This window comes from Urocampus carinirostris, chromosome 14, assembly GCF_059441175.1.
Source record: "Urocampus carinirostris isolate Australia breed hairy pipefish chromosome 14, RoL_Ucar_1.0, whole genome shotgun sequence".
NCBI classification, from domain to species: domain Eukaryota; kingdom Metazoa; phylum Chordata; class Actinopteri; order Syngnathiformes; family Syngnathidae; genus Urocampus; species Urocampus carinirostris.
This window is the reverse complement of record NC_142362.1, coordinates 33,110,072-33,126,234: the sequence shown is the minus strand read 5'-3', so window position 1 is coordinate 33,126,234 and position 16,163 is coordinate 33,110,072. Positions and strand designations below refer to the sequence as shown.

The 16,163-nt window shown below is 38.2% G+C and overlaps 1 protein-coding gene across 1 annotated transcript in view; it reads left to right on the top strand.

Annotated features, from left to right (window-relative positions):
* The window catches only part of LOC148353209 (neuroligin-4, X-linked-like), an 85,042-nt gene that overhangs the window by 54,909 nt on the left and 13,970 nt on the right, over nt 1-16,163 (top strand). Inside the window, exons 8-9 of the mRNA XM_088352200.1 lie at nt 356-480; nt 14,948-15,554. Coding sequence (XP_088208326.1) covers nt 356-480; nt 14,948-15,554 — 732 coding nt within the window. The remainder of the gene's footprint in view (nt 1-355; nt 481-14,947; nt 15,555-16,163) is intronic.

The following is a 16,163-nucleotide window of genomic DNA, read 5'->3' as shown; positions in this document are numbered from 1 at the left end:
GTTACGGAGAAAAGTAGTTGCATTCCTTTGTAATGTGTTAATCTCGACAATGGTTATAACCCTGTTAAGGACCTGCATTCTTTTAATATAGCAACTCAGTGTGTGCGTGCGTGTGTGTGTGTGTCCTATGCCGTTGCGCCGTATCTCAGCCCCAAAATGATTGGGGGCGACCTGTCAAGCTGAAGATGAGTTTAGAGAAATGACTTTCGGCTCCTTCGAGCGTGAAGACGTCTGCCTCCGCTGACACCGTGACATCACATTTTGCCATGAGTCATTTAAGCTTCGGTTTCCTGTCAAGAGAACCCGTGTAACCTGTCCGGCTAAACTGTCTCCCGCTATGTTCTTGTGTGCGCAGGTGCCATACGTCTTTGGCGTACCCATGGTAGGTCCAACCGATCTGTTCAACTGCAACTTCTCCAAGAACGACGTGATGCTAAGCGCAGTGGTGATGACCTACTGGACCAACTTTGCCAAGACAGGGTGAGTGGTAAGGGTGGGCGGGTCGATATCATCGATACTGAACGAGTTTTGGGATCGGATCAATACTGTTGTCCCTGGGATCGATACCGTCTTCGAATTTTTACTTGCACTAAAACATACTGGTCAACTTGCATGTTTTGCCGTATTTTATATGTATTTGATCATTTCAAAGTGTGTATGCTGTATAACAATGTTTGTGCGGGGAAAAAAAAGTTGTTTAGCTCAGTTTGGATCCGAAACATTTGGATTACAAGGAATATTTTCCAACCATAACACATTGATTTGCAAATAATTGAAAAAAAATGTTTTCATGTTTGGTAATGAATCCGTTAACTAAAATATTTTAACAGTTGAGTGAATGCAGTTTTACATCTGAAGCCACTCTCCTTGCCAAACAAATCAAAGTGGGGGATAAGAAAATATATATGATTTTGGCCTTCATTGTCGCACTGGTTTGAAATGAACAAAAAATAAATACATAATAAAAGTATTTGACTGTATTAGATATATCGGCCAAAGGGAGTATTTGGTTTTCATAAAAAAAATCATACCTTTGGATCGCTCGCTTCTTTTTTGAAATACTCAAAAATGTATGGCCGGCCAGAGTCAGTCATCCGGCTGGCCGGATTTGGCTGGCGGGCGAAATTTTTTAAAATACTGTGATCTCATCTCTAATCTGGATCGTCTTGGTCACTGGTAGCAGACGACGTCAACGTAGATAGCTTTTACTGTTGCGGTATTCTACATAGTCTGTCTTGCTGTGAGTAACTAGGTGCTGCATTGTGTTTGTAAGGTTTATTATCATTTAATAAGGGTAATTAAAGTCATTAATAAGGGGAGCAATTGGCTTAGGTTGACAGGTATGGCATAATAATGTTAGTGGATTGCAAGATTATACATACATTATAACTTTCAAATCTGATCAATTGTGTTTACATTTCATTCGCACTTCTGACTTTATTTTCTAAGTATTGGTCAATGGAAGGTATTTAAGTTGTCTTGTTGACATCGTCATACAGTATTTGTACTCTAGATTTTTGTGTGGGGGGAATCTTTGTTTAGAGACCGTTTTAGTAGACATTGTTTAATGTTTAAGCTGTGCACTTTCTGACTATATTTTCTCAAAATACTGAGCAGTGTAAGGTGTAGTAGGAAGTAAAGCCCTCTCTTTCTTTCTCGTCCTCTGCAACTGTCTAAATTTACACCGGAGTAGGTGACTGACGGGCAAACTTTTATCACTACAGGCCCCTCTCCCTACCTGGCCACCAGCTGGCCTGCTGTACTCCAGCCTGCAAGGCAAAAGAGTGGGTGACGGTGAGATTTGGACATCCACCCCTACTAGAAGCTAAAAATGACAGAAGTAAACAGGAAGCTCAGTGTTGACTTTATCCACTTAAGGAAAGGACAAGGCCAGGTGTCACTTGTGTGGTAAAGTTGTCTGCTACTGTGGCAAAATCACAAATGTACATGAACACATAAAAAAAGCTCAACCTGTCGAGAGCAATGAGCTGGAACCAAAACTGTAAACATTTTACTGTTCCTGGACAAAAATCTGTTAATCTATTGTCACTATGGCAACAGAAGGAAAATGGCTTATGACTGACTTTGTCTTCACAATACTGCGCAGTGAAATATATTTACTTGTCTTGTTGACATTGTTATACAGTATTTGTATTTACATAACATGGTTGCGTTTTTGATTTGACTCTCTTCGCATTTGTTCTGAAACAGTTGTAATATGAATATTAACATTATTAGTTAGTGCCTACATTTTTGTGCAGTTTATCGAAATTATAACTAACTTTAGAGGAGAGAGGTTCTACTATTCAATTAAAGAGACGTTTCCAAGCAAAATGTATCAGTATCAGTTCAGTATCGTTTAATACTACCCTGTATTTACTTGGATCCCAAAATTTCTGTATTGCCAACTCCTAGTAAGTGGTTACAAACGGGGAGTGGGGAGGGATTGCATTGATCTTCCCTCAGAGGGGACGTTTTGGTCTTTTAACTGACTACAGCAAGAAGCCAAAAGACAAAAGAACGGCTTCAGCGCTATTCACATCTATTTATATCAGCCCTCCAAGACTCACACGTCCATTTGTAATTTCTTTCTTTTTTTATTTTTAAAGCTGCAGTGCGGAACTTTGTGAGCCTCCTACGAAGCGAGACCATTGTTACTTCCGTGCATGGGGTTGTTTACTCAGAAGGGTTTCCTATTTTAGCATAGCAGCTACTTATTAGGGGGATATATCATTCATTTTAATGGTTGGGAATTATGAATGAATAGCAGGTTCCAGTGACGTGCGGCGAGGTACGGGTCTGCTGAGGCTCAGTCAGATTCAAAGATGAATAAACCTACATCATATTCAAGAAAGCAATGTATAAACCGGAGCAGAGAAGAACACATTTTATTGTCTTACATTATCTTATTGAAAAAGTCTATGTGCTGCTCCTTTAACAGAAAAACATTAATTGTTAGGTAATCCAACATTTTGAAAAAAAGTCCACGCAACAAGAGAAAAAATACTGGATGATTTAAATTGATGTTGGCTTGCAAATGCTATCACAAATTCGATGCTGAGGTGAGCGCTAAATCAGAATCCTTGGTCTCACTATCGCCCTCTCCTGTGAGGCAAGATAATTGCGTGCCCCACTCTGTTATATGTTGGGTAATAATTGTATTCATAACAAGTATCATATAAAGTGAAATTTCAGCTATTTTGAAAAAGAAAATCCCAAAATTGTGTTGTGAAATGTGAAAAAAACACTGAATAAATACAGTCATCTAATATATTTATTATTATCATTTCGTTCTGTGTACATTGTTACACAGAATGACAATACAAGGAAATTATTATTATTATTATTATTATTATTATTGCCGTATATTATATACGTGCATGATGACATGTGAGGCACAGCCTGCTTGTCACTGATAAGTACTAAAACTACAAAGAAATACATGTAATTTTCAAAATAAGATTTTTTAACTAAAATTCCATAATATTAATGACAATACAGAATTCTACAAATTTTATGTCCTGATTGCAAAACAGCCACTAAATGGCCTCGGCCAATCTCGCGAGTACAATATCTTAAAATAGGCCTAGAATCTGCACCGATACCTGGCCTATCCCTAATGAATATAAATATTAATTATGCTTTTAAATGTTAACTCTGGAATCAAAGTTTTATTTGACTACTAGATGTCGCTGTATGGTGTAGTGTAACCAAAAACTAGTGCTTAAAAATAAAAGAAAGAAGGCAAACTACTGAGACTCAACGTGTCCAAAATGCATCATTCTATTAATGATTTTTTTGCCCAGCTTTTAGTTACCCGTCACATTAAAATGCTTATATTTAAATTATCATTCTTTTTTATTGGATGTAGTTGTTTTTACCATAGGAGGGACTAAATAATACACACTGAACCTTCAAAACTGAAGCGTAAAGAAGCTTTCAACCTTTTACTTGGAGTACTACTCTTTCAGAACGCTAAATAAACACTAAAAAACGCCAAACTCAGATTTAATTTCCCCCCTACATTCCGTTGCGGAGCCTTCGCTCTGAAAATGCTGGTCTACCGTGAACCAAGAGCCAAGAAGAGAACCACAGGTTCAAGAGCGTTCTCCATTCGGCCCACAATGCTGTGGAATGCGCTTCCACCTGAAATTCGATCTGCAACCTCAGTGGGACTCTTTAAATCTAGGCGTAAAACACACTTCTTTTCTGTAGCATATGAATAACCTATATTTTATGTTGAGAATATCTGTTTATTATTAATTATTGCAACATCCATTGTAGCCTAGTCATCCTGGAAGGGGGATTACCTCACGTGCGTCCCTTCTCAAGGTTTTTTTCATTTTGTTCATGTTGAGGTTTTTGAGTTTTTCCTTGCCCTCGTATAGGTTTTAGATCAGGGGATGGTGTAAAAATAGTTTGTGGTTTGCAATAATCCGTGCAGCCCTTTGAGACTCTTTGTGATTAAGGGCTATACAAATAAACTTGACTTGACTTGACTCGTCTTATGCTAAAGACATATTATGACTGGGTTATTTCAATATTATTCTGCAAAACAAAATTAAGTAGCCCGTAAGTGTATCAAAACTTTAAATGTTTGAAATGGATATCATTGTTGTCGTCAGTTTATAAGCAAAACAAAGAAAACTATCATTTTTAAATCTTATTAATTTATCAGTATTTCAGCAAAAAAACAGCTACATATTTTAGTAAACTGAATATCCTCACAATGTGACATTGACTAAAATGTTATTAAAAATACAATGAAGAAAATACATTAATTCAATGCCAATTAGCTTTGAAAATACACATACACTGAAACATCAGTGATAAAATGTATGCCTGATAATTGCAATGTCCTTGTATGACATTCCGATTGCAATCTGAGCATCTTTCAAAGTCCCACAATGAAAGAGAAAATATAGCAGATTATTGAAGATAAGAGAGAAATGCACAATTCTGCTTTGTGAAAAGTGCACACGCTGGTTGTGTGGGCAGGGTACAAAAAAAATTCCTCATTAGATGAAGAGAAAAAGAAAAAAATCTGAAATCCGTGTTGCCTTTGCTCATAAAACCTAACACCTCCTCACATAAAATCACATTTTCCTTCATTCTCTTGTATGTTATTGTGCACATACGCTACACTCACAATATAATACTTGTGTGTCTCATGTTGATGTACGTTATGTTATGTTGCTGTTGCACGCTTTGGAGAAATTGTTTTACATTGATAGTATCTGTTTTTCAACTGGCATAAGGAATCATTAATACAATCAATGCTTTTACATTCTCAATCAATTCTTAGTTTAAACTCTGAATACGTAGCCTATCAATTACATTTGTAATTGCCTCGTGACATTTTCGAGGACATTAGCATTACTACTCTTTCTATGTTGGCACCACCCATTCATAACCATGTAGCAACAAGATTACACAGTGAAACTTAGTAAGAACATATTAGCAGTTGTAATTTACCTAGCAAACCAGATGCCTTTTGTATTAACAGTAAAAAAGTAATAATAGTTCTGAGTAGGTCTGCAACTAACGACAATTTTATTAGTTGAAACAATCAATCAAATATGCATTTTTTTTTTCATAAAGTTAGCGGGAAGTTGATTTAACTATGAGTCAAATTAAAATAAACAAAAGAAAAGTGGGTAAAATGAAAAATACATCTTTTATTGAACATACTGTAGATTTGTACAAAAATTGAAAACAATACTCAGGATAGCTTGCATTTTATCCAGGACCTCTAAACCAGGGGTAGGGAACCTATGGCTCGGGAGCCATATATGGTTCTTTTCTTGAGTACGTATTGCTCCGAAATAAAATGTAACTATTGCACATCTCTCTGTGGCGTTCCAAAGTCAAGTGATTTCATCCCGATTTTGGTCCATATAAAGCCGAAGCAACTTAATGCAGAAGTTCGATAAGAAACCATTTAAACTGATAAATAAAAACGCTGGCAAACGACTATGATTGGGTGAGCGGTAGACAGTGTTCATTTGACCTCTGATAAGTGATGGGTCCCGGCGACTCGGATGCTCAAAAATCTATGGGTCCCAACAGAGATCTATGGGTCCCCAAAATTTAGTGTCATTGAGATTGAAATTGTAAATCGGCGACAAATATTTAATACAAATCTATATATTCATTAAGTTTTAATCATCACAGTTTATTGGTAATACAAATCAGTTAACACTTCAAGATTTTTCAGTTCACAACAATATTGTACTTTATACAAAATAATATTGCTGAAATATTTGTCTATATATCCATGCAGTTTTAATCATCACAGTTAATTGGTAATACAAAGCAGTTATCACTTCAGATTTTTCACTTCACAAAAATATTGTACATTATACAGAATAATATTGCTGAAATATTTGTCTATATATTCAAGCAGTTTTAATTATCACAGTTAATTGGTAATACAAAGCAGTTATCAGTTCAGATTTTTTACTTTGCATATTTTTCGTGGTTTGCTCTCCCGCCACAGTTGTAATGCCTTCTCAGGGTCCAATCCATTATCATCCTCCTCATAGCGTAACCAGGAATATAATTTAGTCCATTTTGGCTGAAAAGTCCTTTTCTTGCTAGGAGTATTCTTTTGTTTTTCTTTCGTCGAATCGTTCACTTCAACACACGTGTTTTCCTTCCCTCCGCGATCTTCCGAAGAATTTCTCCGCCGTTTTTTCATGCCGGAATTATTGCTGTTGTTATCACTTTCTGCATTACGTTTCGACTTATTATTGACACTGAAGAAATTACCAATTTTGTGTTGATTTTCACCTAATACTAACTGTTTTTTTGGGGGCATACTTCTCTTTCACTTGACAACAACCACCACAACAATGACGTAATCTCGGAGAAATGAGATCTCTTTTGCCGAGATCGGCGTGCAGACGAAATCTCAAACCGCGAGACCAAAACAACGATGGCGTATCTGCCTGACGAAAAGTTGAGTGCGGTAAATCTTTGTTAAAAAAATTATCGGGTAGTAATGACAATTTTGTGTCAAAAAAGTTGCCTCCCGGGGATGCACGTTGACTTGACACTATGCATCCCCAGCAAAAATGATGCGTCTAGGACGCAGGGACGCGGGGACAAACGAGAACACTGGGTAGAGGTGGGCAGATCCCTGCACACAGCGCAAGGCACTTCCTTCTCTCTCTCTCGCTCAGTGCAGTCTACACCGAAAGCGAATATAACGATATGCTTATCGTTTGCAGTCATTTGTGACATTTTTTACAAAAGAACTTTGCATGCACATTGTTTTAAAACCGTTATTAAGGACAAAATTCATGGAAAAAAATTGCCTCAACACTTAACTGAAGGTGGAAGCCAAATTGTAAATGGCATATTTACAGTGATTTGGGACACAGGATTTGCCATTATTATCATTTAATGCATTTGATTAAATCATCAAATGACACACAGTGAAATAAAATGTGCTTAAAAATTAGCTTTGGTCTAGAGAGCGTGTTTGGCAGTTTTTTCAATTTTGTCTGAAAATATATGATGTGGCTCTCTCAATTTCTTTTTAAAACATTTTTTTGCTTTTATGGCTCTTTGGGTCAAAAAGGTTCCTGACACCTGCTCTAAACTGTAAAGACATGGTAAACAGTCAACCACTGCGCCGCCTGATTGGTCTATGTCTTACTGAAATTACATGAAGAACTTCAGTCATTGTTAGGTTCCTCATAAAGCCATCTCACGTTCAGCTCTTTGCTTGACGCAATTGCAAGCATGTGTTTCTTAAAATCAGAGCGTGTTGCCTAGCTAATTTACATTTCAATAATTGTGCTCTTTCAAACAGAAAAGCATGCTCAAGCCTTTGCCTAAACAACATGAGAAGTAAGTGACTGCTGCAGTCATTTTGCACATTGTCATTCAATTGGTAACTCAATCAGTTACTCAACTTGTTGCTGATCTTTTGTAGACTGATTGACTGCCCAAAATACAGATCCCATCGGTTTTCTAAATGTATTTCATTAAAATGTACAATAAATCAGATACGTTGTTTACACACAAGCCATATTTTTAGGGCTATAGAGTCCTTCTTTTTTGAATGGTTGGCTGTTCCTGTTTTAATCATGCTGGAAAACACCATTTCTTGGTTTGCAAAGAATTTGCGTTGTTTACTTCTATGATAAACACAAACTCTATTGACGGAAAAGTATTCCTTTTTTATTTTTTAACAAAAGCTCACTTAAACATGTGTACCTGAAGGGTTTTCATTACTCATGGCATATCATTCTCTTGATTTTTTTTATAAGTCTTGCTTTAATTTACATTTTTTTCTCTGCTACAAGCGGGTAGTATTGTAATAGCAAGCTCCACTTACTTCTTTTACATTAAAAGTTAGTGTTGTCTTTTCTGTGCTGAAAGTTAGCTAACCATATTTTTACAACCAGCCGTTCTCGTGGTGTGTTCTACTACATCCTCCCTTCAACAACAATCACAAGACACACCAAAGTAAACAAGTGTGCGTGTTCTAAAATAGAGTAGGAGCAAAGCAGAGTTTGGTTGTGGTTTATATAGGTGTTAATATCAAGGTACAAACATATTTTTAATAATCAGCAATGACAGGCTACAACACAAGGATAAAACCAGCCCAAAAAGCCTTATAGTAATTAAAATATAGTAGTCTTTTTCAATGATTTAGCCAGATCGTTACAAAAGCCACACAGAATGTGACTTCAACATGATTGTATTGTGTTTTTCTACATACTAACACTCCTTTAAGTCTTTTACTGCTATATGATGCTATAGGATCAATTTTAGCTGGCCATCCCGTAAGTAGCACGTAATTTGGAAGTGAATGATATATCTTTTTTCAGTTTCCTTTTCTACCCAATCATTCATGTATGAGTACCGCTTATTATCTGCTAAGACTTATACTCAGGAAAATATATTTAATAAATACATAACATAAATAGAAAAAAAAATCTAACTTTGGTAGTTGATAAAAATAAGGTACATATTCAAAATATCACCTCATCTATTTATCAGATGGGGGATTTGCTGTTTTTCACGGTTCAAGGTTCGCAGATTCCTCAACCACATAGGTCATCAGGCATCAATGAGGATGCAACTCTGGACAGTTTTCTCCACTGTTGACAGTTCCTAGCCCTTTTTTGGGTGGTAGCATAGTTGGCACCAGTCCCTTCCTTAATTTTGTCGGCCTAGTTCTTTTTCTGTCTTCTTCTCTTCTTGCCCTCTTGCACCGTGCCCTGGGGAATGATCTTGGCCAGTCCTGAGTATCTTGTGACGTAACCATACCACTGATGTTTTCATCTGTGCACAGTGGGTCCAATGTGCCACCTGATGGTGTTTTACACTGTTTTTTTTACCACATGGGCTATGTAGCTGATGCATAGAAGTGTCCTATAGCATTACATTTCCATGGCTTGGATTTTCTTTTCCAGTTTTGCTGTGGGAGTCCAAGGTCCGCAAGCGTTGAGGAAGATGGTAGTATCCAGCGATTGCATGAGTTTAATCTTTGAATTCACTGCTATGTTCTTGTCCCTCCTGATGGGTTTAAGTCTGAAAAGTGTGGCTGTAGTTTAAGCTAGTATGCCCATGATTTCTGGTTCTCGCCCCTCTTCTGGTATGACAGCTCCAAAATATTTAAATTTGTATCTATTTATTCATCTTTCAATTTATTACATTATTTACTTATTTATTTATTTAAACTTGGTAATCTCCAATCGAGACTGTTGTAAATGCGAAAGACAAAATAACTGCCACAACAGGTGAAAAAAGGGTCAATTTTGCTGTTGAAGCCATATTTTACAACCTATAATACATATTAACATTAGTCAAAATGTGTGTTGGAACTAGTGGGGGCCGAAAGCATATACATTTTCTTCCTTACAATTTAAAAACCTTTTTTTATTCCAATTGAGTTTTTTGAAGTCGAGTTTTCTTTTTCAGCATATTCATCCTGGAAAGTTTATTTTGAAGTCCAAATTGTAGCACCGTAATGCGAGTGCAAGTAAAACATGTTATCCTTGTCTACTCTCTCTTGCAAGGCTCGTAAACTTGAACTTAACATTATCGGCAAGGAAATAAACGACTCCTGAAAACTGCGTCCTGATTTAGATCCGCCGTTGAAGGCAGCCTCTGTGTGTGCGTTGAAATCCGAGACGCCTTTTCAAGTCACTTAAAAAATTCACTGATGAAAGCCCAAGTGATGCAATAAAAGAAGAAAAAGACGTCGTTATTCCTGCCCCCTCTGGAAAATCATATGTGAAAAACTTCACTTGCATATGCAGAACCAGTTGAATCAACTCAGAGTATGAGTATATTAGCGGAAGAAGAAAATAACTAAAAACTTGGCACAGAAACGTTGAAATCGTGACAACCGGGCCCGATAAGAGGAACTTTTATCTCTTTGCTCTGACACCACCTTCCAGATAAAAGCATTTGCTGAGAACGGACACGTTTTTTTACATTGCTGCAACGGAGTCGTTGGCAGTAATTAATCCATTCGGGGCCCGCTCCACTGAGACCCTCACGGCAGGGGGACCTTCAGTTAAATCACAACGCCACATTGCAGAATTACAACACTTCTGACAGAAAAAAAACAGGTTTAGCTTGTGTATTAAAACTTCTTACGTCTGTCTGAATTGACAAAAATGTGAAGTATCTTTCCAGATTTTGTACGGGTGCTTAAAATCCTTGATAATGTTTTAAATATAATGTAGTGTTTTCAAGGATTCGGAAGTGCTTGAATTTCGGTTGAAGTACTTGTAAATACTTTAAATTGTTGCCATGTTTCTCAACAAGTCTGCTCAAAAATTAGGCTGACACTTCTCCCTGGTGGCTTCGCTTGGCCATTTCATTTCCTCTTCGCTCATGATTAACGGGAGCTGGCATATGTTTGTGTGCATTGTCCTATTAGGCCTCATCGCCACCTATGGGCCGCGCCCAAGAGAACAGGTGCATGCTACAGCTAAACAGAGCACTATGAAATGTGTACTAGTGCAAGGATTATGTGTCGATTATGGCCATTTATTATGGGCTGTGCAAAAAAATGAAGGTTGTGTTTTCCAGTGGTAAATTTTCATGGGAAAAACTTCCTGCAAATGAAAAGGTATGCTACATATTATTTTATTCATTTTAAATAAATAAATAAATTTGTCTCAAAAACAAATATTCTTACGTTTTACTCAATATCTAAAAAACATGTCTTGACAAATGCACAAGCAAGATTAAAAATAACAAATGTAAATCGCAAATATATTTTTGGGATCTTCAAAATTCATTATTCACACTGAATTTCTTTTTTTTGTCCTGGACTGGAAGAGGGGGATGTCTTTTTGGGAAAGTTGCTAAGTCACTAAATCCCCAAAAATGCCAAGTCAACATTTTTTTGTCAGTTTTCACATTTCTGGTAACCTACCCGAATGCTTGTAACCTATGGTGTTGGTATTTAATGTGATCAACAAAGTCAAAAGTGCTGAGTCAACTTTTTGGGGGCATTTTTCACATCCAGGGTAACCTGCCTGACTGCCTGGAAAAGATGGTGGTCATATCTAAACTCCCACCCCCTTTTCTTGGGTGGACAGACAAACAAACTGACAAACGGGTATACATACTTAGATCCCAAACGAAAACATTATCACCTCCCTGAATTTGTTTGCGAGTGATAAACAAGCAAAAAATCAATTGCATGTTGGCAGACTCACACGGATGCATTCCCCTCAAGAATACAATCGTTCTCATGTATTGCGTTCCTTGAATATTGATTGAAAGGATGTGTAGCTGTTGTATTGATTGAATATGATGAGATGAAATCTTGGCAGGGTACTGAGGCAGGCTCCAGTGGAAATAGTTTGGGGCGGCTCCCCTGACATTTCCTAATCTGGTAAGAGTTGATAAATTGTTTTTATGCTAAGTTTTGTTTGAATTTAATTGAGGGAGGAAACTCGGACTCAACATGCAGGTTTTGCACGTGAAAGTCTTTAGTTAATACATTTTTGTTTTAGCATGCATTCAGTATTCATGATTGCAAGACACGTCTGGTATAACAAAAGCTGAAGTGAGCAGCTCCGTTGAGGTTTTTATTACAAACTCATTATTAACTGAATATTCTGGCCTTGTGAGTCCAGAACAGGACTATATGAATTCACAAATGTGCCGTCAAACTGGCTGACACTCATTTATATACCAGACGGGTGGATCCCTGCGGCCTACAACAAAAACACTACAAAAGTCAGTGGAAAATTCCCCAAATCCCAGCTTTTATACCAGCCGTTTTTCCAGACTGAATTATACAGGTTAATTGATAAGACTTAAGGCAAGAGTCAAGGCTTCCATCCCAACGGTAAACCAGAACACCACTTATAAAACTGTATAAACCGTGTGTCTCCAACGTGGTGCATTAAACATTGAAAAGTAGAAAAAATTAAATTACCTCCCTTTGAGTTCATATTTTGTACAACCTTCTTTTGCTGCAATCACAGCCCTAATTCTTCTAGGGATCGTCTGTATAAGTTTGCAACATCTTGAAACAGAAATATTTGCCTATTCTTCCTTCGAAATAACTCAGAATCAGCTCAAACAGTTTAAGTATGATGGCGATCGTTTTAGAAATGGCTTTCGTCTTGCGAAGAGCAGTTTTATGCAGAGAACAACTAATGTTTGTCCTATGCACAGATTGTCAATGTGTGTGTGGCTCTTTTGGTTGTTTCTATTATTAGTTTTCTCCTTGTTTTCTCTCTCTATTTTGATTAAATTGCTCGCACAGTGCTCTGAGAGACTCAAAAATGTTGCAAAATTAGTCATTTAGACACATTGTATCATTCAGAAGTCATCGGGGAACTTCTGAAGATGGCTGAGCTAAGAGCAATATTTGTTTTTTAGTCGTTTTGTTGAAATAATTTGGTTCCACTTTACGATTTTGTTTCACAAGTTGTTGATTGTTACAAAATATTTTTAGTTTTAAGCTTTGAGTTTGAAGCCTGAACTATGGCAATATCACAAGACGTTTTTGGGGGCCAATACTTGGCACTGTATGTTTAAATCTTGAGTCTGCTTGAGCTTGGGGTAGACTCCAGTTGTGTTGAATAGAAGCAGCAGAGAATTTATGGGCCATGAAAGATAAAGCCACGGACTTCTAAATAAGTTAAAAGAATGGCAAATGCGAACAGGGACTTATAAATTCTTGCTTGGGTATCCTTTTCTGCGCCTCAAGATTTACTGTTGCTTATGCTCAGTGGAGTACAACGTAGATTCTTCACATACAGTTTCTTTCAAAGCTGACCTCAATAATTTTATTATCATTATTCAATTCTGAAAAGATGCAATGTTGGGGGACAAGACGGAGCGGACTCATTGTAGTTAGCAGCTATTTATATCATTTACTAATTGTGGTTTAGTCAGCAGTGTAGCGAAAGGTCAATTAATTGTGTGAATAAATTATCAAATTATTCTGAAGAGACAAGTTTATAATTATCATTAAGATCGTCTCTCCTTCGGAGCACCATATCATTTTTTAGATAGTTGTATCCGTAAAATGACACTTCATAAACAATTTCGTACGCAGAAGTTTGCTACAAGACAATTTACAGTAAATTAATTATTGGTATACTTTTAGAAGAAAAATGACAATTTCATTAAAACATGAAACTTGGGACGACCATGTTTTTATGATCATAAGGCGCACATAAAAGTCTCAGATTTTCTCCAGATTTTGCAGTGCGCCCTGTGTGTGATAAGAGCGACGGACCACTTTGGTCACTAGTTCGAGCCTTGGCCAAGTCAAAACTTACAACATTTTTGGGTCAAATCTGATGTTTTTGTGAGATAGTTCACATTTCGAACTAAATGCCGCTTGTATGTGATCTCCTGTGACTTCTACGCGTCTCTGAACACCACCAAGTCCCGCTTGCGCAGAAAAGGACACGCAACGTCACACGCAATGTAATGTTTGAGGAAGTACTCATGGATGCTGATTCCCTAGCGTATCTAGCAATAGTAGTTGTGCTTTTGTTTCATTTAAAGGTGTCATTTTTACAACCAGACCAGGATTACGGTGCAGATTATAATGAAAAGAGTGGATTGTTGACGCCTGGGCTAAAGTGTCTGCTGTTCGAGCTCTAAGAAAGTAACTCCAAAGGGGAAAAAGTGAACCTTTTAATGGAGATTTAGTGAAGCTGTTCTGGTTAGGAACAGTGGACAATGATTTTGACCATTTTGTTAGATATGGATTCCCAGGTAAAAAAATGTGAGCACACAACCTCTGTTTTGCACCAGCTGGTTATTTTTACAATTTTGTTTTATCCGTGTTTTTTACTTTGTAATCAACACTTAAATAAACTAAACTTAATTTTGCTTCTATTGTATTTTTTAATAGGCACACTTGCATGTTTGTCTGTGTTGTTGTAACGCGGTTGCAAGCAGAGGGCTACCGCGCTCTATCGAACAGTGCGCTCTGTGTACTGGTAAATACAGAAATAGAACCAGCTACGGAAACTGTGCCTTTTAACACGTTGCGCCATATCGTCGGGAAAATGCGGTAATTAAAATTATTGACCCTTTTATTACAGAATACATTGTTGGCATTAATGAACTAACAGATGATGTGCGTACTTAATCGTTGTTGTCACTGTTTTCCAATTTTCCTTCCCCTAATTACCAACTTTCTTGGGACACATTATTATGGTCAGGAAAAAAAATAAATCACAATACAATGAGATGTGGTCCTTCTCAAACTGCCGATTGACTGAATAGGAAGGAATCAAGCACGGTATTATGGCCATCTACTGTTAGGGAGTGTAATCGACTCCGTTGTTTTTTTGTACTTAGCATTATTTTGACAAGGCAAAGGCCTGTGACCCACTACTAACAGTTTTGCGACCTTCTTTTTGGTCTCAACCCACCAGATGAGAAACATTCCTGTTGAATATATCTTTACCTTGAATGTCTCCTTTTCCAGGGATCCCAACCAGCCTGTCCCCCAAGACACCAAGTTCATCCACACCAAACCCAATCGGTTCGAGGAGGTGGCCTGGTCCAAGTACACCCCAAAGGAGCAGCTCTATCTCCACATCGGTCTGAAGCCCCGCGTCCGAGATCACTACCGAGCCACCAAGATCTCCTTCTGGCTCCAACTGGTTCCTCACCTTCACCACGTCAATGAACTTCTCCAGTCAGTGTCCTCTTTTACGCACAGTCCCTCCCCCCAGGACGACACCCCGTACTCCTACACCAAGCGCCTCTCCAAGGGATGGCCTCCGAGTAGCACCCGTCACCCGGGATCCCAGGGAGGTACCCAGCAGCCCCCAGAGTCCGCCCTAGGGCAGGGAGGCGAAGATGGAGTCCACGTCGCCAGCGAAGACTACTCCACAGAGCTGTCGGTCACCATCGCGGTAGGGGCATCGCTTCTGTTTCTCAACATCCTGGCATTTGCCGCTCTGCTATACAAGAAGGACAAGAGGCGACTGGAGCATCGTCGGCCACGTCCCCTCCCTCCTCCAAGGCGAGACATCACGGCTGCTGATGTCGCCGCTCACCTTCAGGGTGAAGGACTCATGTCGTTGCAGGTGAGTCAGCGCTTTGGATGCCGCGTGATAACTTCCTCTGTCTTCAGTAAAATGGTTAACCTTGATCTTGGCTCGCACTTCCGTTTGCATTCTTCTTGGCTGTTGGCTTTTTATTGCCAGGAGACAATTTGAATGCGTACCCCCGGGTCACTATGCGTAATTATCAGTCTAGACCAGAGATGGGCAAACTTTTTCAGTCAGTGGCCACATAAGGTAGAAAGATTTAGCATTAGGAGCTAGTTTAGAGGGGAAAAAGTCTCAGATCCGGTACACCAGCAATCAGAGGTATCGGGCCTAAAAATCCGACTCGAACAAGGGCCGCAGGAATTATAGCCTTACCCAGTCCGAGCCCTATCAATTACCTGATTTGCAGGATTGATCCCGAAGCAAAACCCGAAATTTCATGACTTATTTGTGAGAACTCAAGAGGCGAGTTTATTTATAACTGATTAAAAACTGTCAGTTGCAACGAAATCTAAGTGAAACAAAACCGTATAAACATTTACGTCTAATATTTATTTGTCTGCAGAGTTTATATTAACTGACAATGTTCCATCACCAATGGATTTTTTTTTTAAGTGTTGACCGTTATATTTTAATTAAGGACAT